At 44.5% G+C, this 25635-nt stretch overlaps 1 protein-coding gene across 1 annotated transcript in view; it reads left to right on the top strand.

Moving 5' to 3' along the window:
* Positions 1-25635, top strand: part of LOC134929650 (chloride channel protein C-like) — a 563568-nt gene that overhangs the window by 188502 nt on the left and 349431 nt on the right. Inside the window, exon 12 of the mRNA XM_063925230.1 lies at positions 5926-6035. Within this exon, the coding sequence (XP_063781300.1) occupies positions 5926-6035 (110 nt within the window). The remainder of the gene's footprint in view (positions 1-5925; positions 6036-25635) is intronic.

The raw sequence follows: 25635 nt of genomic DNA on the forward strand, positions 1-25635 counted from the left end.
CTCCAAGGCAGGCCTGTGCAAATTCAATCCGACAATGCCACAACAGTGGCAAATATCAATCACCAAGGTGGCACTCGCAGCAAAAGGGCAATGCAAGAAGTAGCCACTAAGTGGGCCAAATTTCATCTTTCACCGATATCAGCACTGTTCATACCAGGCCTCCTCTACTGGGAAGCAGACTTCCTCAGTCGTCAGGATGTGCACATGGGCAAATGGGCTCTCCACCCAGAGGTGTTCCAACTACTAGTGGACAGATGGGGCCAGCCAGACGTGGATCTGATGACATCATGTCACAAGCACAAGGTCCCAGTATATGGACCTAGGTCACGGGATCTGCAAGCAGCATTCATGGATGTTCTAGCAGTACAATAGAACTTTCATATACCATACATATTTTCCCCAATATCCCTTCTGCCAAGGGTAATAAGGAAATTCAAACAAGAAGGAGGAAACCTCATTCTGGCACAAGCACACAATTAAGCTGATTTTCCTGTCCCATCATCAATTTCTGCCCATGCTACTAGATCTGTAGATTCTCCATGGGCAGCACGCAGTGGGGTGTCTCCTGAGTAATTATGTAAGGCCGCTACGTGGTCTTCCATTCACACAATTCTAAAATTCTACTCATTTGATACCTTCGCATCCCAGGATGCTTCCTTTGGAAGCAGGATTCTGTTACCCTCTCAGGCGCATCCCCTTCCTTAAAAAATATCCCCGATGTTCTCCCTGTGAAGTCCTATTAAACCTGAAGAAGAAAACGAGAATTAGGGAATACTTACCTATCTTAACTCTATTTTTTTGAGGTTCATAGGGTCTGCAGGGCACCCACTCTGACACACCTGGCCTTTCTGGGTTTTTTTGGGCATTAGTCCCTGGTTCCTTTCTTCTGTCTGCGAGAATGTGTTCTTATGTGTACAATATCTTTCTTCTCTCATATCCACTTCCTGCTTTGGGCTTGTTAACAAAACTGATCTACCTGAGTATGGAGGCGTGGTTATAGGGGAGAGGAGCTGAGCATTCTGGGAAGCCAGAAGGCTTAACTGTTTGGTGCCTGTACTCTCATCCACCACGTACAACCCCCGATGTTCTCCATGTGGCCGCTATGAACCTCGATGAAAGAGAGTTAACAAAGTTAAGTCTACCATAACTGTTGTTTTCACCAACTTCCCATTCCCCCTATCAGACCACCACCTGCTCTTCTTTAACTTATTTGTCTCTGCTACACCATCTCTACCCCCTAAGGCTACCATCACTAAGCGAAACATTGAGGCTATTGACACCACTTCCCTATCCTCCGTGCTCGACTCCTTTCTCTCTCCTATACAGTTTCTCTCATGCCCTGAACAAGCCAAATCTCTATACGGGTCTACTACGATATCCCGGCTGTCGGGATCCCGGTGCCCAGCATACCGGTGCTGGGATCCCAACCGCTGGAATGCCGCCCGTGGGGTGAGTGCAAAAGAGCACCTTGCGGGATTGCTGCACTTGCCACACTGCAGTCACGGTGGCACGCTTACCATGCCACGCTATTTATTCTCCCTCCAGGGGGGTGTCATGGACACCTCACGAGGGAGAATAGATGTCAGTTTCCTGGTGGTCGGCATCCCGGCGCAGGTAAGCTGAGCGCCTATACAATGCTTCCTCCCTACACAATGCTTCCTTTACTTCTGCTCTAGACTCACATACTGCTGAGCTACATTGGAGGAAATCATGCCCTAAGGCAGACTCCATTTCAAACTTATGTTCTCATCCTTCAGTGCTGCCCTTTCCCTCACTAAACAGTCATACTTCAGGAACCTCATCTCCTCCCAGTCTTCAACTCTCAACTCCCTCCTCTGCCCACCCCCACCTTGTCTCCTTTCCTCTCTCTTTGCTCTTGACTTTGCCACTCACTTCACATCCAAAATTGACTCCATAAGTCAGGACATCACATCCCACCAAACAATCAGCAACCAGCCAGCTCCTTTCCCTTACCACCCCTCCCCATCCCTCTTACCAAATCTGAAAGCTTTCTCCCTTGCATCTGGTGAGGAAGTATTGGACCTCATCCATCTACCTTCCCACTTGACCCTATCCCCTCCCACTTCCTCCGCCACCTTTCTCTCTCTGCATGCTCCCATCTTGCCCACATCTTCAATCTCTCCATCTCATCAGGCACTGTCCTCTCTGCCTTCAAGCATGCACTCATCTCCTCTATTCTTAAAAACCCTACCATTGATCCACACACTCTCTCTCCATCTATCAACCCATCTCTCCCCTCCCTTTTGCCTCCAATCTTCTTGAGCATATTGTCTATAACTGCCTTACTGCCTTTCTTTCCTCCCACTCACTGCTTGACTCATTCCTGTCTGGCTTCTGTCCTCTCCAGTCCACTGAAACTGCCCTAACAAAAGTCTGCAATAGCCTACTTTCTGCTAAATCTTTGCTTTTTCTGCTTGACCACTCCCTTGGTCTGTGTGATACTGCCCTCCCCTGGCTATCCTCCTACCTCTCTGATTGTTTCTTCTCTGTCTGTCTCTCCTCTCTTCAACTAACTGTAGGTGTACCCTAAGGTTCTGTTCTCTGTCCTCTCCTTTTCTCTCGCTTTACGTACTCTTTAGGTGAACTCATTAACTCTTTTGACTTACAATATCATCTCTATGCTAATGATATTCAAATATACCTTTCCTCCCCTGACCTCTCACCTGCTTTCCTGACTTGTGTATCCAACTGTCTCTCTGCTATCTCTTCTTGAATGTCCCAGCGCTTTCTTAAACTTAATATGTCTAAGACTGAGCTGATCATCCTTCCGCCCTCCCGCACAACTTCACCTCCCATAATTTCATTATCTGTTGATGGCACGGTTGGCTTTTTGTATGCCAAATGTCGGGATCCCGGCGCACAGTATACCGGCGCCGGAATCCCGACACCCGGCATACCGACAACTATTCTCCCTCGTGGGGGTCCACGGCCCCCCTGGAGGGAGAATAAAATAGTGTGGCGCGCGTAGCGCGCCACCGTGCCTGCAGTGTGGCGAGCGCAGTGGAGCCCGCAAGGGGCTCCTTTGCGCTCGCCACGCTGTTGGTATGCCGACCGTCGGGCTCCTGGCGCCGGTATGCTGGGCGCTGGGAGCCCGACCGCCGGCATACCGTATGACACCCGATGGCACTACTATCTCCTCTAGCCCCCAAGTGTGCTGTCTTGGAGTAATCCTTGACTTTTCCCTCTCACTCAGACCACAGATACAGCACCTCTCACAAACCTGTCATTTTTAAAATATTTGCAGTATTAGACCCTTTCTCACCCAGGATGCCACTTAGACCCTTATCCACTCACTGGTCATCTCCAGACTGGACTACTGTAATCTTTCCCTATATGGCACCATGACAAATACCTCTCTCCACTCCAATTTACCCTCAATGCTGCTGCTCGGCTCACCTTCCTCGCCAAACGTACTACATCCACCTCCTCTCTCTTTCAAGTTCTTTACTGGCTCCCCTTCCCCTTCAGAATCCATTTCAAACTTCTCACACTTACTTACAAAGCCCCCACCCACTCCTTTCCTATTTACATCTCTGACCTTATCTCCCTTTACACTCCCGCACATCCTCTTCGCTCTGCTAATGTATGCCACCTCCCCTGCCTACTGATTACCTCCTCCCACTCCTACCTCCAAGATATTGCACATGCTGCTCCCTTTCTCTGGAATTCTCTACCTTTCCCCCTCAGACTCTCCACCTCTCTACAAAACTTCAAATGGGCTCTCAAGACCCACTTCTTCATGAAACCCAGCCGTCTCTCATCCCTAGCCTTCTGTGGCACACGCTCACTTTCTACCCCATCTCTGTCACCCCTGTCTGTGTGCCCCTCCCCATTAGATTGTAAGCTCTCACAAGCAGGGTCCTCTTCCCTCATATGCTTTTATGTCTCTTACTTAACCTATCCTTTTTTCAATACTCCCTTTGACAGCATCAAATCCCTTGTTTTATGCTGCCCTGATACTTTTTTCAGTGTTGTCAGCTGACACAGCTATGTTTATATACCTATTCTGTACTTGTCCTATATTGTATTGAATTGTAAGTCACTGTCTTCTTGTTTTTGTTATTTGTTTCTGTACTGTACTCTGTAATTGGGCGCTGCGGAACCCATGTGGCGCCTTATAAATAAAGGATAATAATAATAATAACAATAATAATAATAATAATAATAATGTGTCCCGTAGAAAGAAAAGATTTACCTCTGGCTTTAAACAAATGCAGCGTCATCTGTCAGAGGCCTATCAGGAATTTAAGTAACATCCGCCCCTATCTCTAAGCAGCATTACTTGGATGCTAAGGTTAAATTTGATGCGGTTTTGGCTGCACTGGGTGATAGACATACCTTTTATCAGAATCACAGGTTTTACCGGTTTGGGAACAAGACAGGCAGACTTCTCTCTAACTCTCGTATTGAAGGGTTCTTAACCTGACTCCCTCATTCAGTCAGTCAGTCAGTCAGTCAGTCAGTCAGTCAGTCACTTAGACGTCCTGATGGTTCCTTTGCCTCTAAGTCTGTAGACATAGAGCAAGTCTTTTCTGAACTTTATGCAGGTATTTATAGTCAACCATCTGTAGATGTAGATGCCAAATTGGCCTTTTGGGATACAATATCCCCACCTCAATTACACCCATTATTGGCAGCTACTATCTGTTTCCCTGTCACTGTTCTGGAAGTTGAAAATGCTAAACATCATCTTAAACCTCTTAAAACCCCTTCAGAAGCATGTCTTGAGTCTTTTTGACTCCCTTAGTTGGAATTCCTATACAGTATTTGTTTTCGCTCAGTCTGATCCAGGGATACCGTCTGCTCCACTCTGACTTAATTTGTCCGACTGATATGGCTTTTTTATATTTCTATATGTTTTTGATTGAAATCTGTAACCTAACAAATCGTGTTTTTTTTTAATTATTATTACAAATTTGATATATTTGTAGGAGTGTTTCTATCTTGGGTGATTCTGACTTGATTTACATTCCGCCATTATTACTTTAGTCAGTTCAGTCACATTTGTCTTGCCTTGTACTGTTCTTATGAATTTCCTTGCTACCTTTTCTGGTAGTGGCTTCTTATTGTATAATGTTTCTGGATTGACTCTAAAACATTTCTTTGTATTCTCCGATTTTTGTATGTATGATAAAAAAAAACCAATAAATACATACAAAAGTGGTAAATGACTTCTTAGGGGAATCTCTTATAATAGTTTATTTTAAAATTGTGTATGAGTTTACATAGTTTTACTCATTATGTATAGCGAACAGTGACAACTGGAGGGGAAGATGGTAAAAATTGTCAGGGGTCCCAATGAGATCACTAGCAAATGGTTGTTTTCAATATGGTAGGGCACACTTATTGAGTTCCTGTTTTAGTGGAAACCAGCCTATGCTGTCCGCTGCTGGTGCTAGTGGAGGATTTTGGACAGGACGCACTGCACATTTATATATTTATTTATTACTGGACCTTTTCCCTTTCATTTCAATGGGACCAGCCATTGCAATTAGTTTTCCACATCTAATAAACTTACTGGAAACACCAATGAAATGAATGAAAAATGCAGATATTTGTTTGCTGATTAAATTTCACTTCTTTATGATCATATAAATCTGAAATAAAATAAAAAATATATTCAATTAACAATATGTAAACTGTGCATGGGACAATTCATTATTGTAGTGCAACATTTTTTGCAGATAGCCCCAATATGATCCCAGTGCTTCAGCGTAAGTGTCTTTATAGTGAGAAATTGTGAAAATATTTGTCTCATTTTTACACAGTTGTTTTGTAGATTGTTTTGCAAATCGGTTATACTTTACATGAATTTCACTGCAACATATTAACATTTCAACATATTTAAACAGTTGCTTTCCTGCAACAGATTCACTACATATCCTACTTCTTTTATTTTTACAGCTCACATGATTCACATAATTTGTGGGATGTCTCTGAATATAACTGTCCAACTGGTTCTATGTGGCTTGGACCAAATGGGACTGTGATGTCAAATTATACCATTAATCAAGGTAACACAGCAGGATATAATGTGCAGAAAATTATATGGTTGTTATGTATTTCCCGAGGAGTGCAGCAAAATCACAAAGTCCAGGTGATTTCAGTGAATTCAGGAAATGCAGATATATTTTGGGTGCAGATAATTAGTGGCACAGATTAACATAAACAAGGCAGGTATTCACAGATGTTGCATGATTATTTCCAAACAAGATATTACCAAAAATAAATGAAGAGACTGGGCATCCAGCAACAGACTAGACTTGGATATGTAATGACAAATGCACCAGGATGAATGGCAGATAATGACAGGTAATGGTTGGTGGTTATATAATAAAGTCTAGGACAAGGAGTATTGCAAAGACAGAATCCAGACATCAGATAAGTATATAATAAATAATGACAGGGTCTAGGCACAGAGACACAGGGCTGGTATGAGACTCATGGGGTCATTCCGAGTTGTTCGCTCGCTAGCAGATTTTAGCAGCATTGCACACGCTAGGCCGTCGCCCTCTGGGAGTGTATCTTAGCATAGCAGAATTGCGAACGAAAGATTAGCAGAATTGGGAATAGAAAATTCTTAGCAGTTTCTGAGTAGCTCCAGACCTACTCACAGATTGCGATCAGCTCAGGCCGTTTCGTTCCTGGTTTGACGTCAAAAACACGCCCTGCGTTCGGCAAGCCACACCCCCATTTCTCCAGACACTCCAGCGATTTTTCCTGGCACGCCTGCGTTTTTCCGCACACTCCCAGAAAACAGTCAGTTTCCACCCAGAAACACCCACTTCCTGTCAATCACACTACGATCACTTCAACGATGAAATTTCTTCGTTCGGACGTGAGTAAATCTACTAAGTTTTGTGCTAAAATACGCATTTGTCCACCGCATGCTGGTACTTGTGGTTCTCCAAGTACCAGCTTGCGGGGGAGGCTTGCTGGGACTTTTAGTACTGCTACAAAAAACAATATTCTTATTTTTTCACAAGGCTATCAGCCCCCCATCCGCCCCCCCCCTGGATGGGGGGGACAGCCTCGGGCTTCACCCATGGCCCTTGGGTGGCTGGAGGGGGGGACCCCTTGATTTAAGGGGTCCCCACTCCTCCAGGGAACCCCGGCCAGGGGTGACTAGTTAGTGATTTAATTCCAAGGCCGCAGGGACCTATATAAAAGTGTCCCCCAGCTGTGGCATTATCTCTCTGACTAGTGGAGCCCGGTGCTGGTACAAAAAATACGGGGGACCCCTATGCTTTTTGTCCCCTGTATTTTTTGCACCAGGACCAGGCGCAGAGCCCGGTGCTGGTTGATCAAATATGGTGGAACCCCTGTCAATTCCCCCCCGATATTTTTTAAACTAGGACCGGCTCAAAAAGCCCGAGGCTGGTTTTGCTTAGGAGGGGGGATTACTTCCGTTCTACGCTCTGTACGTATAGTATAAGATCTTGGTGCTACTTGTGCTTGCACAATACCTTTCTGCACCCAAATACCTTTCTCGTGATCTCTGAGACCGACTTGGTCACCCGATTTTAGATCAGATAAGCTTTTTGCTCGCTTGTCATGGAACAGTTTCTGTTTTGCCTGTTTACTTTCCTTACTCAGTCTGACCAATGCTGAGTTATGTGGATAGTGCGTGGATAGGGGGGACTTGACGTAGTATGGACAAATTCCCACTCATCAGCAAATTGTCTAAATTCAGCACTGGAAAACTGAAGACCATTGTCAGTGAACACTTCCATAGGAACACCATGCCTTGCAAAGATTGACTTCATGCAATTGATTACGGCTTTACTAGTAGTTGTATGTAGTGTCTTCACCTCAGGGTAGTTAGAGTAATAATCAGTCACAACAATGTACCTTTTCCCATTACAATCAAACAAATCTGCGCCAACTTTCTGGTATGGTCTCTCTGGCACTGCGTGAGGACTCAGTGGCTCAACTTGTTGTTTCGGTCTATACGTAACACATAATTCACATGTAGCTGTAGTCTGTGCTATGTCTTGGTTCATTCTTGGCCAATACATAACTTCACGTGCTCTCAGCTTACATGTTTCTTCTCCTAAGTGGCCTTCATGTATCTTGCACAGCATAGTTTTTCTTAGTCGTGCAGGTATGACAAACCTATTGCCTTTGTATATAATACCATCGACAACTGTAAGGTCACTGCGGTACATCCAATAATCATGGATAGACAGCGGGCACGCATGTTTTTCTGCTGGCCAACCTTTCAGAATGATATCTTTCAACACTTTCATTGTGTCATCTGTCTCAGTTTCTTTCCTAATCTGTTCTTGTCTTGCAAGAGACACTGGTAGAGAAGCTACGATCAAATTAACATAGGCTTCTATCTCTTCATCCATCAGACTTTTGGTACCTTCACTTTTGTCCACAGCACGAGAAAGTGTATCAGCAATGTACATGTGTTTGCCGGGACAGTACAGCAAGTGTACCAGTGGCGTAACTACTGCCCCCGCAGCCCTCGCGGTGGCTTGGGGGCGAGGGGCTGCGGGGGGCGCCACTGATTTAGCGCAGATTGACATGCGGACGAGCGTCTGCATGTCAATCTGCTCCTGCTAACCCTCCCTGCTGTGTTGGAGGGACACTGAGGGCACAGCGCGCGCCTCTCCTGTGTCCCTCCTACATCATCTCCGGCGGCCGCGGGTCTAATAAACGAAGTGCCGTTCGTGAGCTCTGATTGGCTCACGAACCGGCACTTCGTTTATTAGACCCGCGGCCGCCGGAGATGATGCAGGAGGGACACTGGAGAGGCGCGCGCTGTGCCCTCCGTGTCCCTCCAACACAAACCAGCGGGGGAGCGGTGGCGGCAGAGGGGGTAGGGGGCATATATGGCACTGGGGGGGAATATCTGGCACTGGGGCATATGTGGCACTGGGGGGGGGTGGAGGAATCTGGCACTGGGAGCATATCTGGCACTGGGGGGGGATATCTGGCACTGGGGGCATATGTGGCACTGGGGGGGGGGGGGAATCTGGCACTGGGAGCATATCTGGCACTGGGGGGGAATATCTGGCACTGGGGGCATATGTGGCACTGGGGGCATATGTGGCACTGGGGTGGGGAAATCTGGCACTGGGAGCATATCTGGCACTGGGGGGGAATATCTGGCACTGGGGTGGGGGAATATCTGGCACTGGGGGCATATGTGGCACTGAGGGGGAATGGGGGTATCTGGCACTGGGAGCATATCTGGCACTGGGGGGGAATATCTGGCACTGGGGGCATGTGTGGCACTGGGAGCATATCTGGCACTGGGGGGGATATCTGGCACTGGGGGCATATGTGGCACTGGGGGCATATGTGGCACTGGGGGGGGGGATCTGGCACTGGGAGCATATCTGGCACTGGGGGGAATATCTGGCACTGGGGGGGGGATATCTGGCACTGGGGGCATATGTGGCACTGAGGGGGAATATCTGGCACTGGAGGCATATGTGGCACTGGGGGGGGTATATGTGTACCTGGCACATAGGGGGGGCTATATTGTGCACTGGGGTCATGTGAGTACCTGGCACTGTGGGGTAATATCTGGCACTGGGGACATATGTGGCACTGGGAGCACAGCCCTAGCAACAAGCACTACCCCCTAGCAACGAGCATGCCACCCAGTGCATGATACCCCTGGCAACGAGCATGACACCCTGAGCATGAAAACCCCTGGCACCGTGCATGGAACCAAGAGCATGAAACCCCTGGTAACGAGCATGACACCCAGTGCATGAAACCCCTGGCAACGAGCAGGTAATTTAAAAGTAATTAGAAGCCTTACTGTACGACTTAATGTGTAATGGGCATTACGGTGTGTGGCATAATGTATCACGGACATTGCGGTGTGTGTCATAATGTGTCGCAGGCATTATGGTGTGTGGCATACTATATCACGGGCATTGTGGTATGTGGTATAATGTCTCAGGGTCATTGCAGTGTGGCATAATGTATAACGGGCATTGCGGTGTGTGGCATAGGGTATAACGGGCATTGCGGTATGTGTCAGGCATTACGGTGTATTGTATACTATATCACGGGCATTGTGGTATGTGGTATAATGTATCAGGGGCATTGCAGTGTGTAGCATAATGTATAACGGGCATTGTGATTCCTGTCATAATGTGTCGGGGGCATTACGGTGTGTTGTATACTATATCACGGGCATTGTGGTATGTGGTATAATGTATCAGGGGCATTGCAGTGTGTAGCATAATGTATAACGGGCATTGCGATTCCTGTCATAATGTGTCGGGGGCATTACGGTGTGTGGCATAATGTGTCGGGGGCATTATGGTGTGTGCATATTGTGCCATGTGCATTATTGTGTGTGGCATAATGTCTAAGGGCCATTGCAGTATGTGGCATAATGTATACTGGGCATTACTATAAGGAGGAAAAATTACAAATAATGTAAGGGGCATGAATCAGGATTATTTTTCTTTCCCGTGGTGGCTAACGTCTGGGCGTGCAGGTTGGAAAACTGGGGTATAACGTAGTCTTTTCCTGCAATGCCACGCCCCTTTATGTGAAGCCACGCCCATCCCAACGAAGCCACACCCCTATTTTGCGGCGCGCGCGCCTTCGGCATTTATCCCTTTAATAGTGCCAATTATGGGGGATGGGGGGTGCCGAAGAATTTTTTGGCTTGGGGGAGAAAAATTTCTAGTTACGCCACTGAAGTGTACATCATATTTCTGTAGTCTGATAAGCATTTGTTGAATTCTCATGGGACAGTCATGTAATGATTTAGTCATGATAGCTACCAATGGCTTGTGGTCAGTTTCCACTGTAAATGTTTGACCATACACAAACTGATGATATCGCTCATATGCATATGTGATCGCTAGAAGTTCTTTTTCTATTTGAGCATACCTTGTTTCAGCACTTGTCAGTGCTCTTGATGCATAGATTACTGGTTGCCATGTATCCTCATGTTCTTGTAACAGCACTGAGCCTAGGCCAAATTGCGAAGCATATGCTGAAATTCTTATTCTTTTTGCAGGATCAAAGAATTTTAGCACTAGTTGCTCTGTCATGATCTGTTTCAAATTTTTCTCTCAGCGCAAACGGCACTTTTCTACAGGGGTGAATCACTGAAGAAACTTGCGTGTCTATATTTATTTTATGCTCTGCAGGCAAACAACCTAGACCTTCAAACAAGTCTCTGTATTCTGTAAACATCGATTTGCAGTAATCTTCTACTTGTGATGTCACCATAAAAACTTTCTTTAACAAGCTTAGTTTCTCACAGGAACTTAATCCTAGAATTGGTTGCACATTTTTATCCACAATCAGTAGAGATGTTTTAAACTGTTATCCCTTATATTTCAGTGTCACTAAGCATGTACCTTTCACAGGTATTTCCTCCCCAGTGTACCCTGTAACTTTAACTTTGGCTGGATGAATTTTAGGTTTTACTCTAAAAGTCTTATAATCTTGAAACGATATTAAATTCACCTGCGCGCCAGTGTCAAGCTTAAAGGGAATGACAATCTCGTTCACAGTTAAAGGGACAATCTATTCTTTCTTATCTGCACTGCAAAGTTCAATGCAATCCACAAAGAATTCCTCTGTTTGTTTAACAGCATGCACATTGGTTGTTTCACTTTTCATTTTACAGCATTTGGCAAAGTGATTAAGTCTACCACATTTCATGCAGGTTTTACCATAAGCCGGGCACATTTTAGGATTGTGAGCATTTCCACATCTACTACACATTTCCTTATTAGACTGTGGCTTAGTCTGCTTCATTCTTGAGAATGGAGGTTTGCTTGGCTCTGTTTTCTGCACTACATGGACAGCAGCATCAACTTTCTTGTGTAACGTTTTGGCTTGAAATCTAGTTATTTCTGCAGATCTACACATAGTCACTGCCTTGTCTAGTGTTAGGTCTTGCTCTTTCAGCAATCTCTCTCTGAGTCTATTATCAGGTATTCCACAGACAACACGATCTCTAATCAGTGAATCCTTTCAATCACCAAACTCACAGGTTTTACTGAGTGATTGCAGCTCTGTAACATACTGATCAAATCCATCTACAGACTTCTGATCACATGTGAAAAACTTATATCTTTCATATGTCACATTTTTCCTTGGCACACTGCACACTGGACCACTCACTTCCAAGCATCCCCCTGGTCCCAGGGACCATCACTGAAGATTCAGGCTTACACATATTAGTAAGGGAGTGTCTACAAATATTAAGCATTCTAATACACTAACTTCCCCCCCCCCGCACTGCACATGGTTTTGCCCATTAGCTAACAAAATTGCTGCTGTGATCAGGTCTGAATTAGGCCCTTTGTTTGGTCATGTGATGTCTGTGCCAGGAATTAAACTCCTTATACACCACCCTCTGGATATGTCTTACCATTATCTGTGCCTTCCAAGCCATATTTCCATTGATTTCATCGTGGACCTTTCCAGTTTCCTCCAAATGTACTACAATTTAGGGAATTGTGGATTGTTACAGAAAAATCGCTCATTTCATTCCTCTGTCTAAACTACCCAGTGTTAGGGAGCTGTCAGCATTGCTCATCCTTCATGTCTTCAGGTTACATGGCTTGCCCTAGCATATCATTTTTGATCAAGGTACCCAGTTAATTTCCCACTTCTGGAGATCTTTCTGTTCAAAATTTGGTATCAATCTCAGCCTTTCCTCAGGTTATCACCCTCAATCAAATGGACAGACAGAGTGGGTAAATCAATCCCTGGATTAATATTTCCGTTGTTAATGTGTTGAAGTGTCATAATGACTGGGTGGAGCAGCTATAATTCCTGTCATTCATCTTCCACAGTATCACCGGTTGTCTGTGTTTCTGGGTATCATCCCAGGTCTAATGCTTTTGTCCCGACTCAACAACACTTTTCTCCTTCTAGCCCTGTTTCTCATCTCTGGGTGATCTGGAAAAAGGTGCATCCATGTGTCAGCAAAGCCTCACTCAACTCAAATTATTTTTCAGACAGACATAGAAGATCGTGTACATTTAAAGTTGGCGACTTGGGGCCTTATTCAGGTTTGGGCAAAACCATGTTGCACTGCGGGTAGGGCAATCAACAGAAATCTTGGGGCCCCATACAGTGATATCTCTTGGGCCCCCTTCATGTATATATATATATATAAAAGCGGAATCTGCGCTATATTAAAAACTGTTTATATATATATATATATATACTTATACAAATATAGAAATATGTATATCTCTTTTTCCCCAACACATGCTACAGTCTGCGTCTCCCTCTCTCCTTCGTCCCACACAACCCACAGTCTTTCTCTCCCCAATGACTCCGTACGGCATTCCCGGCTCCCCCAGCCCATCCCAAAGCCCTGTATCCCCACACCAATTCGCTCTTACCCCGGGGAGACACTCACCTATGCTGTACTCCCCAGACCCGAACACCGCACAGCAGTCCCCACCAGAAGAGGATTTTGCAGGTCACGGGAATCCTAGCCAGTGTAGCTGCTGCCATATCCTGTAACTGCCTGCAACAAAGCAGAATCCGGAAGAGTGGCCAAACACTCATCCCACACAGTCACTGTGTGTGAGAGGCTCCTGTGACTCTGTGGCTGCAGCCGCCTACAGCTCGCTGCCCTATTTGGACAAGACGGCTCACATCCCTGCCAGGCACTTATCAGCATATACATGGAGCCCCTCTGATCCTTGGGGTCCAGTACAAATGTCCCCTTTGACCCACCCTATGACCGGCCCTGACTGCAGGTGGGGTAGATGTAACATGTGCAGAGAGAGTTAGATTTGGGTGGGCTCAAACTGAAATATAAATTGCAGGGTAGAAATTAAGCAGCCAGTATTTACCATGCACAGAAACAATATAACCCACCCAAATGTAAATCTCCCTGCACATGTTACATCTGCTCCACCTACAGTGCAACATGGTTTTGCCCAATTGCTAACTTTTTTTGGTTTGCTAACAAACTTGAATAACTCCCTTGGTGTGGCTGTCTACCCGGAATATTCAAATTTGGCAGCATTCTCAGAAATTGGAATCCCTGATACATTGGCCTATTTCAGATCATTAAACAAATAAATCCTGTAACCTTTCGTCTCAAGTTACCAAAGTCTCAAGATTAATAATACATTCCATTGTTCTCTTTTAAAACCAGCCTTTCTCTCTAAAGAGTTCAGAGGCTGTTGTCCTAGAAGACCTTCCCCAGTTATGGTTCAGGGTCATCAGGAGTTTGTAGTGGAGAGGATCCAAGAATCCAAGTTTGTAAGGGGGCAGGTACATTTCTTGGTACACTGGAGGGGCTATGGGCCAGAAGAGAAAAAGTGGTTAGTGAAAGATTTCTTCATGCTCCTAACCTTAAGAAATTATTCTTCAGAGAGATCCGGGTTAAATCTGATTCTAAGGGTTTCTTAGAATCACGCTGGGTGTGTTTGTGACGTCGGCTTAGCGTGTGCAAAGCTGCTAAAAGCAGCTTGCGAGCGAACAACTCGGAATGAGGGCCAATATCAGTGAGCTTAGTACATGTAGCGTTGCAGCTGCATATAGGCCCTCATTCCGAGTTGTTCGCTCGCAAGCTGCTTTTAGCAGCTTTGCACACGCTAAGCCGACGCCTACTGGGAGTGAATCTTAGCTTATCAAAATTGCGAACGAAAGATTAGCAAAATTGCGAATAGACGCTTCTTAGCAGTTTCTGAGTAGCTCCAGACTTACTCGGCAACTGCGATCAGTTCAGTCAGTTTCGTTCCTGGTTTGACGTCACAAACACTCCCAGCGTTCGGCCAGACACTCCTCCGTTTCTCCAGCCACTCCCGCGTTTTTCCCAGAAACGGTAGCGTTTTTTCGCACACACCCATAAAACGGCCAGTTTCCGCCCAGAAACACCCACTTCCTGTCAATCACATTACGATGACCAGAACGAAGAAAAAACATCATAATTCCGTGAGTAAAATACCTAACTGCACAGCAAATTTACTTGGCGCAGTCGCACTGCGGACATTGCGCATGCGCATTAGCGACTAATCGCTCCGTTGCGACAAAAAAATAACGAGCGAATAACTCGGAATGACCACCATAGTTTGGTAATTACTCAGGCACTCCCAGGCTGACTTCCCCATTAGTTTGTGCTACTCTTAATGCAAGCCATCCAGCCCAGCTCTCTGTGCTGGTCTGCCAGATCTCCTGCCCATTTATGTCCTAGCTCCTGCCTTGCCTGTTCTTACCTGTAGCTGAGTGTGTTAGCCCTTCATCTGCCTTATAAGTGTTCCTGCTCTCAGCTTGCATACTATCTACACAGTGCCATGTCTGCCTTGGCTGAAATTACGACCCATCTCTGATCTCACCCTCAATGCTCCTGTGTGCCTTTACCCCCAGGTATTCCCTAGTCCATTATTCTGTGGTCCCCACCCTATTGTGTGTTCCCCTACTGCTGAAGGTTTAATTCCAGGGGGCCCCTTAAGTTCCAGTGTGCGTATCTAGCACTAAGGAAACAGTGAGGGGTTGCTATTGGTGAAGATCCTTTTGAGGGCTCTAGAGTGCTCACACCAATAGTGCTGCAGTTCCTAACAATATCTATCTATCTATCTATCTATCTATCTATCTATCTATCTATCTATCTATCTATCTATCTATCTATCTATCTATCTATCTATCTACATACATACATACAGCAATTGTGGGGTCAGTATCCAGATGAAAACGCATCAATAAAGCGTTGAAATGTTGATTCTCAACATGAGGCTTTGGCTATTATAGACATCTGCAGTGCCGCCCCACAATTGCTATATTGGACCCAGACATGTTATGGTTGGGTAATCAGAATGCACCAGCAATTATGATTGCTACATCTAGCAAAGGAGTGCTGGCAGGGCCGGTGCTAAGGTGTTTGGCGCCTCCTGCAAACTATAAATTTGCGCCCTCACTCCCATACCTTAAAAAGGAACAGCAAAAAAGGGGATGTGGTCTCACGAGAAAGGGGTGTGGCCACACAATATTACCCGCATTTCATATTTCACGACACAGTAGCACAGTCTTACTTACATTACACCACATAGTCTACCTTATTCATATTACGCTACACAGCTGTACCCCTTATATACGTTATACCACACAGTAGTGCCCACAGTAGCAGTGCCGCTTGAGTGGGGAAGGGGAGGGCCTGGAGAGAGGGAAAGAGAGTGTGCAATGAGGTGGGGGCCCAGGCACATGTGCACACAGGATCTTGCCAAGACACCCCGCACTGCGTTCCCCCACCTGCATTCAGCGCCTTTGAGTATGAATTCCCTGGCGGTCGCTGCTGGCTGGGATTAGGTGCTGAGCGGGAGCCGTCGGACAGCAAATACATGCAGGCAGGAGTGGGGGAGCATACCAAGCTCAGCACTCTTTGGTGAAGAGGATGACTGGCATATTTTATCTGGGGGGACAAGGCCAAAACATTGAAACATTGGCCCATGAACGGCTAACAGATATGACCAGAGTCACCCATGGGTAAAGGCAAATGCACACATGGGCAAAAGGGAGTAGCACATATTGAAGGGGAGGGGGACAGCTACAGGCACACGGGGTGGGGATTTAGCAGACACAGACGGTTGGTCTCGTGGCCTTCTCTTGCACTGTGAGGTCCTCGTCTATGCAAAGGGTAGGCATTAAATATATATATATGTAGATTTGTATAGCGGTACTCACGGTTTTGGTAGTAAATGGTCAAAATCAGGCAACTAGCACCATAAGCAGCATGTTTATGGCGCTGGTAGCCTGATTTTGATCATGTACTACCAAGACCCATGATGAGTGCCACTATACAAATCTACCTGCATATTATCCCCTGCACCCTGCATTGTGGACAATGGAAGGCACCCGGGCACCATTCTCTAAATCTTAACAGAGTGCCGGCCATCTGTGTTTTTATATATATATATATATATATATATATATATACACACACACACACACACACAGTACATGCAACCAGGCGTTCCCTAAGGCAGTGGTTCCCAAACTGTGTGCCGTGGCACCCTGGGGTGCCTAGGGACACTTGCAGGGGTGCCTTGGATTGGTGGTCCAGGACCGGCACATATTATTTCTGGTCAATGTAATAGGCAATACCAGTGCTAGGGGCTGCCAATCATAAAATATGTGGACAAACAGAATCAAATCTTGTCCCTCACCAAACAGTTTAACTTACGAATGACACATAAACACAATTTACTTTATTTAATATTTCTTTGTCCTGGAGGTGCCGTGAAAAAAATTCTTATGCTCTAGGGTGCCGTGATTCCAAAAAGTTTGGGAACCACTGCCCTAAGGTGTGATTGGTGAGTGCTCCCCTCCACTAGTAGCAGTACCCAGGCATCACCCAGCGGATTAAATTACCAAAAGAAGATGTATTCAAATAAGCAAAAGCATAGATGCACACCACTTTTGCTTATTTGAATATGTCTCCTTTCTCTAAACTAATCTGCTGAATGACACCTGGTTACTGCTACTAGGGGGGGGGGGGGGGAGACCACCGGGAGGTGTGTGTGTGGGGGGGACCACCACGACTCACCAGTCACCACCACGACTCACTTTACACATATATGCTGCAGTGCTGGGCTCTGGGGTGCAGAGCAAGGCTGGCAGCGGACCAGGTGGCCCGTTTCCTCCTCTTCCTTAGTGGCCGCAGGACACAGGGGGTGGGGTGAGTGTGATACTAATCACTGAGTGCTTACAGTTCAGTGGTTCAGTGTGCACTGTGCATAAGGGAGAGTGGCTGCTGGTGCTGCTGATTACTGGACAGTGCGACAGACAGGAAGAGATTGTGGGGACGGTGCCGGCTCTGGCAGAGAGGGAGGGGGCGGCGGCCGCTCTTCATGCTGCCGGCGCCGCTGTGCTGTCAGTGTGACTGGTGCAGCGGCAGCCGGCAGAAACAGCACACAGCAGGGAGAGCACCTCTCCAGGCTCTGCTGAGTGTGTTCCACCGTGCCTTCTGCACAGGGTCCCAGGCGCAGCGCAGGGATGCAAAGCAGACAGAGCTCCTCTCCTACCTGGCGCCTACTTGCTTTGCATCCCTTTGCTGAGCGGGTAGCGCCGGGCCTGAGTGCTGGCACAACCTAATTCTCTCTCTCTCTCTCTATTTATATATATACACATATGTAGATACCACAGCTCTGGGCACTCCTACTACCCCTCAGGGATCCTTGCTCTGGTGCACTACACTAGGGACAGCACACCAATACATAGACCAAAACAGAGGCGGCATTCTGAGACTTTGTGAAAACATCAAGCTGGTGTAATAAAATTCAATGTTTCGGGGACATGCTCCCCTTCATCAGGAAATACAAGTGACACTGTATACAGATACATATAAATACAGAACATGCTCACCCCTGTGACCTTCGTGGCAACGCCGTATGCACCTTCGGACTGTCAACTTCCAGTTTTTCGCATTTACTTCCAGTGTATGTGAAGTCATCGGGTCGGCTGAAGCTGCTAGGCAAGGCACTGTAAATAGAAAAATCGCTATGATAACAAGGTGCCTTATTTTAAAAATGTAACAAAGGTGAATTAGCCACAAGTAAAACGTAAACATGGATAAGAGTGGCCAAGTACAATAGACTTATGCTATGTGATTTAAAAGCATTAAACCATACAATTAGTAACCTAACAAAACAGCACTGTGCAGTGTTTGGAGGGGCAGACAACATATAATTTTTTTTTTTTTTTTTTAAAGTATACATATTTTTTGCATGTGTACACATTTGTATATGTTTAAAGAAAAAACATTATGACTGCACATTTAAAATAAGGCACAATGGGTCGATTCAATTCAGCAACAGTCGAATAGCGCCGAGAATTAGCTCCCGGCGCTATTCAATACAGCGACTAGTTACCCTCAATTGTCGGGAATTCTTCTCTCAGCCCCGGGGGGTGAGAGAAGAAACCCGACAAAAGAGCTGCCGTGCGGCCGGCGCGAGGCTGATTCTGTCGGGAATCAGCATCGCCGCAGGTAATTAAGTCGGAGAATGCTTGTTCTCCCGACAAAACAACCTGTTAAGTCCGCGAGAATGGCCATTCTCCGACTTAACTTTAGCTGAATTGAATAGCATCGGGAGCTAATTCCCGGCGCTATTCAACTGTTGCTGAATTGAATCGACCCCAATAAATGTAAGACCTAAACATTTATATACTGTAATATGTAAGTTGTTGGGTGAATTTTGAGGCATGGGTCCCCCTGAATTGCTTTTGCTGGGCTGCTCCAGGTCATCAAAATATAATACTTACTTTAGCACTCTCTTGCACTTTAATTGTTTTTTTTTACATGTAACGATCTGCACATATTTATTTTTCACCCCTGTAACACTAATACATGAAGTATCTGCTCTTATCTATCCAACTTTTTCACACACTTCACTTTCCTCACTAGTATGATGCTTTGGGGTGGTTCTGGCTGGGCTGTCCCACGCCCTAGAGTTGAAGTCTTAGAATGTTAGGGACAGTTTCTGACTGGCCCACAGGACAAGTGCACTTGAATGATACATTATACATTGTACCTTATGCTGCACAGGACTATGGTGTATTTTTCTACAGTGATATTAATCTGGTACATTATCATGCATGCACTAGCAGTATTTACTATGTATATTTATCAAGGGCCTTGCGCATGCACTCTAATGGTTAGGCAAACCAATGTGGTGGCTTGTCACACCCCCTCTGGAGACTGGCCACAACCCTAAACATGGGACCCTACCACTGCATTTCTCCACTGGGCCAATCAAGCCTCAGTCCGACACTGGTTAGGCAGAGCCGTCTTAACAGCAGTGTAGGCCCCTGGGCACAGCAATGCACTGGGGCCCCTACCCACCCATCAGCGGTCGAGGTGTGGGGATGCTATCAGTGGCAGCTTTGATGTTCCGCGGGGGGTAGGGGCGTTCTATCTTTTACTCAGCATGTAGGACCTGGAGAAATTATTTCTGTTAATTACTCCTTTACGCACAAATGGGGCGGGAAGGAGAACACTAAACTGTCGAAGGGGACATTGTGCTGCATGAAGGTGCCCTGGTACATGACTTCCAGGGTGGTAGGGGGTGCTTAATACAAAGGGGAGGGGTGGATAGTGGAGTGGGCTTAATATTCAGAATTTTCCGGGGGTCAGGGCAGCTAGCTTTACTGCAGATATCTCCAGTTCCTGGGAATAGATTTCTTAGATTTAGTGGGATAAAAAAAACTAGAGAGTCCCACCTTTCAGGAGATACTGGGGACTTGGGGATCAGAGTTTAGGAGCCAGAGCAATCCACCAACAAAAATATAAAACTGCATATTAGGCGTGTGGAGGCGGAGCAGGGACCAGCTACTTGAAGGCTGATATCTCTGGTTTTGGGCATAGTAAAGACAAGCTGCCAGTGTCCACTGAAAGGGGAGAGTCCCAGCTTTTGTAGTGTACCCTCAGAAAAACTCTTAAGTCAGATACAACCTGAGATATCTATCTGGGAAGAACAATTAACAGGCTTGGATGGGGACCACTGCTTTGAAGTCGGATATCTCCGGTCCCCCAGGGCCGATTTTCAAAAATCTGGTACCCCTGGAAAGAGGAGACCCTCAGCTATCAGCCTAGGGCCCTTTCACTCCTGGGGCCCTTGGGCAAGAGCCCCTTGAGCCCATACGAAAAGACGGCCCTGTGGTTAGGGACTTACCCGACCATGAGGTTACCATGAAGAGGAGGGTGAGCCCGTAATCTTGGCCAACATTATGTGAAAAGCCTCACATTGCAAAATTTATTGCAAAATGTATTCTCTTTGTGTGTGGCATTATGGGTCTCAGAAAGGTAGCACCTCTTATTACTAGCAATTAGGGTGTGCAGTCTAGGGCCCCTTCAATAGCCAAACAATTCTCCAAGCATGCTGAAAGGGCATGAGATGGCACTGTGGTTTAAGAGGATTACTGAGAAGTTGAGGATGGAATTTAGCAACCCCCTCAGTGCAGGTAGGGTTTCTTCAAAAATTATTCTATTCTTCAGCCTGTTAATTAATTAGGCACTGATATATACCTTGTCAAGGTAAACTAAACCTCTATAGCACATGTCAGAATCCATCACATGTTCGGATCCCAGAAAATGGTATTCCTCAGATTGACTGTGTGGTAAATGTTATTTCTTGAACTGACTTTCATTCTCCTCTGCTAAATTGTAAATACTGTGGACATAACCCCAGGGGACTAAGAGGTTATCACTCTGAGTGGTCCTGAGGCCATAAATGTGTTTAGTAGGGACAAGATCACAACCCCAGCCATAAAATGGGAGAAGAAATGTATTTTCAGCATCAGTGATCTCTTATCTTGTGCCAGTCAGAAATGTTTGGGGGTAGGAAATTGCATCCTTCATCCTCCAACAACACATCCCAGCTATATGAGAAAGCATATGACACCTTCCTTCCTGTTCAGCATTGACTAGTTAAAAAAACACAAGGGTGAGGGGAAGTGAGGGCAGCTGAGGGTATAACTATCCCTTTCCCTGTAATATATGTGTTGATTTCTTGGGGGACATCTGCTATCATATGCTGGGAATGCACCATACCTCTTAACCTGTTAAATCCCCCACAACAGAAACGCCTAAAATCTTTTCAATAAGTGTTAGGATTCTGTGTTGTTATTCTTTTTTTATTTTTGAGATTGTACCATACTCTGTATTCTCAAAATATTCTTAATAATCTTTGTAACACTTTTGCAACTAAAGCTCTGAAGTATTCTTGGAATTAAAATTCTAGTTTCTGGTTCTGTGCTACTTAAAACCCAAGAGGCTGAGTTATATTCAGATCATTCTGGCACTTCCTGCAGTCAGTGGTTCATCCAGGCAGATCAGGGCTAATTAATACTGATTGGTTTCAGCTTATATTGGCTGGAAAACTCCTGAATAAGACATTTCATAGGTACAAAGGTCTAATTATGAAATATACATAAATGCTAAAGAAACAGTAGGGGGCACTGTTGCCTCATTTTGCGTGTTATAAGTAACATATATACAATGTTTAACATGGATTATATGGATTAAGACACAAGGTGAAATATCATTGTCCCACAATATTTTAATGTTGACATATGTCCAACTCCAAACACTTGTTTAGTCTCATGTAACCAATGTTTATTGCTCTTGTGTGAAAAATATACCACTGTCAGAAACACTATAACACACAGAAACACATCAGTTTGTAATATATATATATATATATATATATATATATATATATATATATATTATTTCCATTGTATTATATATATATACATACACACACACAATTTAGAATAATCAGGTGCGCTCAGTATAGTTAAAAGATATCCTAGCAAAGAGTCTTTAGCCAGTACAGCTTAAAAGTCACTTCTCTACAACCAAAGGAGACTGGGTGCACCAGTGTCCTTCTTTTAGCAGAACCGCTGCTCCCCCGCCGTCATAAATAACCCGGAATTCCACGGGAGACAGGTATCTAGAAAGAGAGACAGGGAAGGCGCTTCATAGTGCAAAATCAATTTTAATTTTAAAAGCACACAAACACTCCGGTTAAAACACAACGTTAATTGCCTGTACCAGAACAAAATCCGCTGTGGGCTTAATACCACATGATTTATACACATATGCCCACGGCAGTTCTCCAAACCTCCGGCAATCTCCTGAGACAGGACCACAACCCCGTACCGCTGGACCGCTGGACCGCTGGACACAGCCGCCGCACGTCGGGACACCGTCACTTGTCGATAGCAACCGAGACAGGAGGGGGCACGACCACACACGTTAGCAAGCCACGCCCCTACGCGTTTCGTCACAGACTTCGTCAGAGGGCTGGCTTGCTGTACGTGTCACACTACCTTTTAAGAACGGCTCCCGCCAATCAGCTACTTACAACAATAAATTTACTTTAAAACAAACAATGCGTCCACAATAGACTGTCCAGGTTTAAAAACATGCGTCTCTCCTATGCCAGTTATCCATTAATTAGCCAGTATGTTTAGAAGCACATTAAATTAGCTTAAATTCACTTAAATTAAGACACTCTGTGCAAAAAGCTATTATACAGCCATTTACGCTGCAGCGGTCCCGATCTCCGGGGATTCGAGTCTCCTGACTCAGTTTAGTCATATACAAAGCATGTATAAATGAAAAAATGTATAAATAAATACTAGATCAGGGGACACCAACACTTCCTCAGCGAGGAAGACCAAGAAGGAGCGTTTCATTGCATTCATTTTAAACTTGCATTAACGTTCCTCAATAAACGGAGTCAGTTCATAATTTTCATTTAACCCTTTTGGTATCAGGGTACTTAACGTTATTATCCAGTATGTTTCCCTTTTAATCAACTTCTTATCACGATTTCCTCCTCTTGGATCTGACACAACTTGTTCAATTCCTTTAAATTTTAGACCCTTTGGGTCACTATTATGATGCTTTTGGAAATGCTTCGGCACACTATGATTCATTACCCCGTTCTTAATATTTCTTAAATGCTCAAGAACCCTAATCTTTAAGGGCCTTTTGGTCTTACCTATATATTTAAGCCCACACGGGCACATGAGCATATAAATAATGTAGCATGAATTACAATTAATGAAGGAATTAATCAAGTATTGTTCACTTGATACATTTCCTTCAAAATGTTTTGCCCCTTTTAATCCTTGTGGGCATATTTTACATGACCCACACGGGTAAAACCCTTTAATGTTCCCAAACATATTTCCTTTATTTGGTGCACTATCATCTGACAATTTTAGCAGGCAGCTTTTAGAAACCATACTCTTTATTGTCTTTGCTCTCCTATAAATAATAGTAGGCTTGTTAGGAAGACATTTCCCTAATATTGGGTCCATCTGTAATATGTGCCAGTTTTTCCGTAGGATCTTTTCTACTGTCTTATTTGCATCATTATATTGAGTGCTGAAGGGACATAGCACTTTTGAGTCATCCTCCCCCCATTTCTTTTTTTCTTTATATTCAAGCAATTCATCCCTGACCTTACTTTTAGCTTTGCATTTTGCCCTTTCTATTAGACTAGCTGGGTATCCCCGTTCGTTAAATCTCTCAATATAAATGCTGGATTGTTCTTCATACTTTTCTACCTTAGTACAGTTTCTTCTCAGTCGCGTAAACTGAGAAAGTGGTATATTTTCTTTCCATCTACTCAAATGACAGCTGTCAAACTGTAAGTAGCTATTGCTATCTACCTTTTTAAAATGCGTGTATGTTTCTATTATACCAGTATTCAGTGATTGTGTTGAATCAAGCACTAGGTCAAGAAATTCTATTCGCTCCCCACCTATGGTGTGTGTAAATTTGAGATTAAATTTATTTATATTGACTTTAGCCATGAAATTTTCAAATTCCACTTCATCACTGTCCCAAATAATCAAGATATCATCGATATATCTCTTAAAGATGACCAGATGTTCTCTCATATCACCAGTCAGTGTTTCACATTCCCATTGTATATGGGTCAATGGGAATGTGAAACACTGACTGGTGATATGAGAGAACATCTGGTCATCTTTAAGAGATATATCGATGATATCTTGATTATTTGGGACAGTGATGAAGTGGAATTTGAAAATTTCATGGCTAAAGTAAATATAAATAAATTTAATCTCAAATTTATACACACCATAGGTGGGGAGCGAATAGAATTTCTTGACCTAGTGCTTGATTCAACACAATCACTGAATACTGGTATAATAGAAACATACACGCATTTTAAAAAGGTAGATAGCAATAGCTACTTACAGTTTGACAGCTGTCATTTGAGTAGATGGAAAGAAAATATACCACTTTCTCAGTTTACGCGACTGAGAAGTAACTGTACTAAGGTAGAAAAGTATGAAGAACAATCCAGCATTTATATTGAGAGATTTAACGAACGGGGATACCCAGCTAGTCTAATAGAAAGGGCAAAATGCAAAGCTAAAAGTAAGGTCAGGGATGAATTGCTTGAATATAAAGAAAAAAAGAAATGGGGGGAGGATGACTCAAAAGTGCTATGTCCCTTCAGCACTCAATATAATGATGCAAATAAGACAGTAGAAAAGATCCTACGGAAAAACTGGCACATATTACAGATGGACCCAATATTAGGGAAATGTCTTCCTAACAAGCCTACTATTATTTATAGGAGAGCAAAGACAATAAAGAGTATGGTTTCTAAAAGCTGCCTGCGAAAATTGTCAGATGATAGTGCACCAAATAAAGGAAATATGTTTGGGAACATTAAAGGGTTTTACCCGTGTGGGTCATGTAAAATATGCCCACAAGGATTAAAAGGGGCAAACATTTTGAAGGAAATGTATCAAGTGAACAATACTTGATTAATTCCTTCATTAATTGTAATTCATGCTACATTATTTATATGCTCATGTGCCCGTGTGGGCTTAAATATATAGGTAAGACCAAAAGGCCCTTAAAGATTAGGGTTCTTGAGCATTTAAGAAATATTAAGAACGGGGTAATGAATCATAGTGTGCTGAAGCATTTCCAAAAGCATCATAATAGTGACCCAAAGGGTCTAAAATTTAAAGGAATTGAACAAGTTGTGTCAGATCCAAGAGGAGGAAATCGTGATAAGAAGTTGATTAAAAGGGAAACATACTGGATAATAACGTTAAGTACCCTGATACCAAAAGGGTTAAATGAAAATTATGAAT

This window comes from Pseudophryne corroboree, chromosome 5 (genome assembly GCF_028390025.1).
Source record: "Pseudophryne corroboree isolate aPseCor3 chromosome 5, aPseCor3.hap2, whole genome shotgun sequence".
Classification (NCBI taxonomy): domain Eukaryota; kingdom Metazoa; phylum Chordata; class Amphibia; order Anura; family Myobatrachidae; genus Pseudophryne; species Pseudophryne corroboree.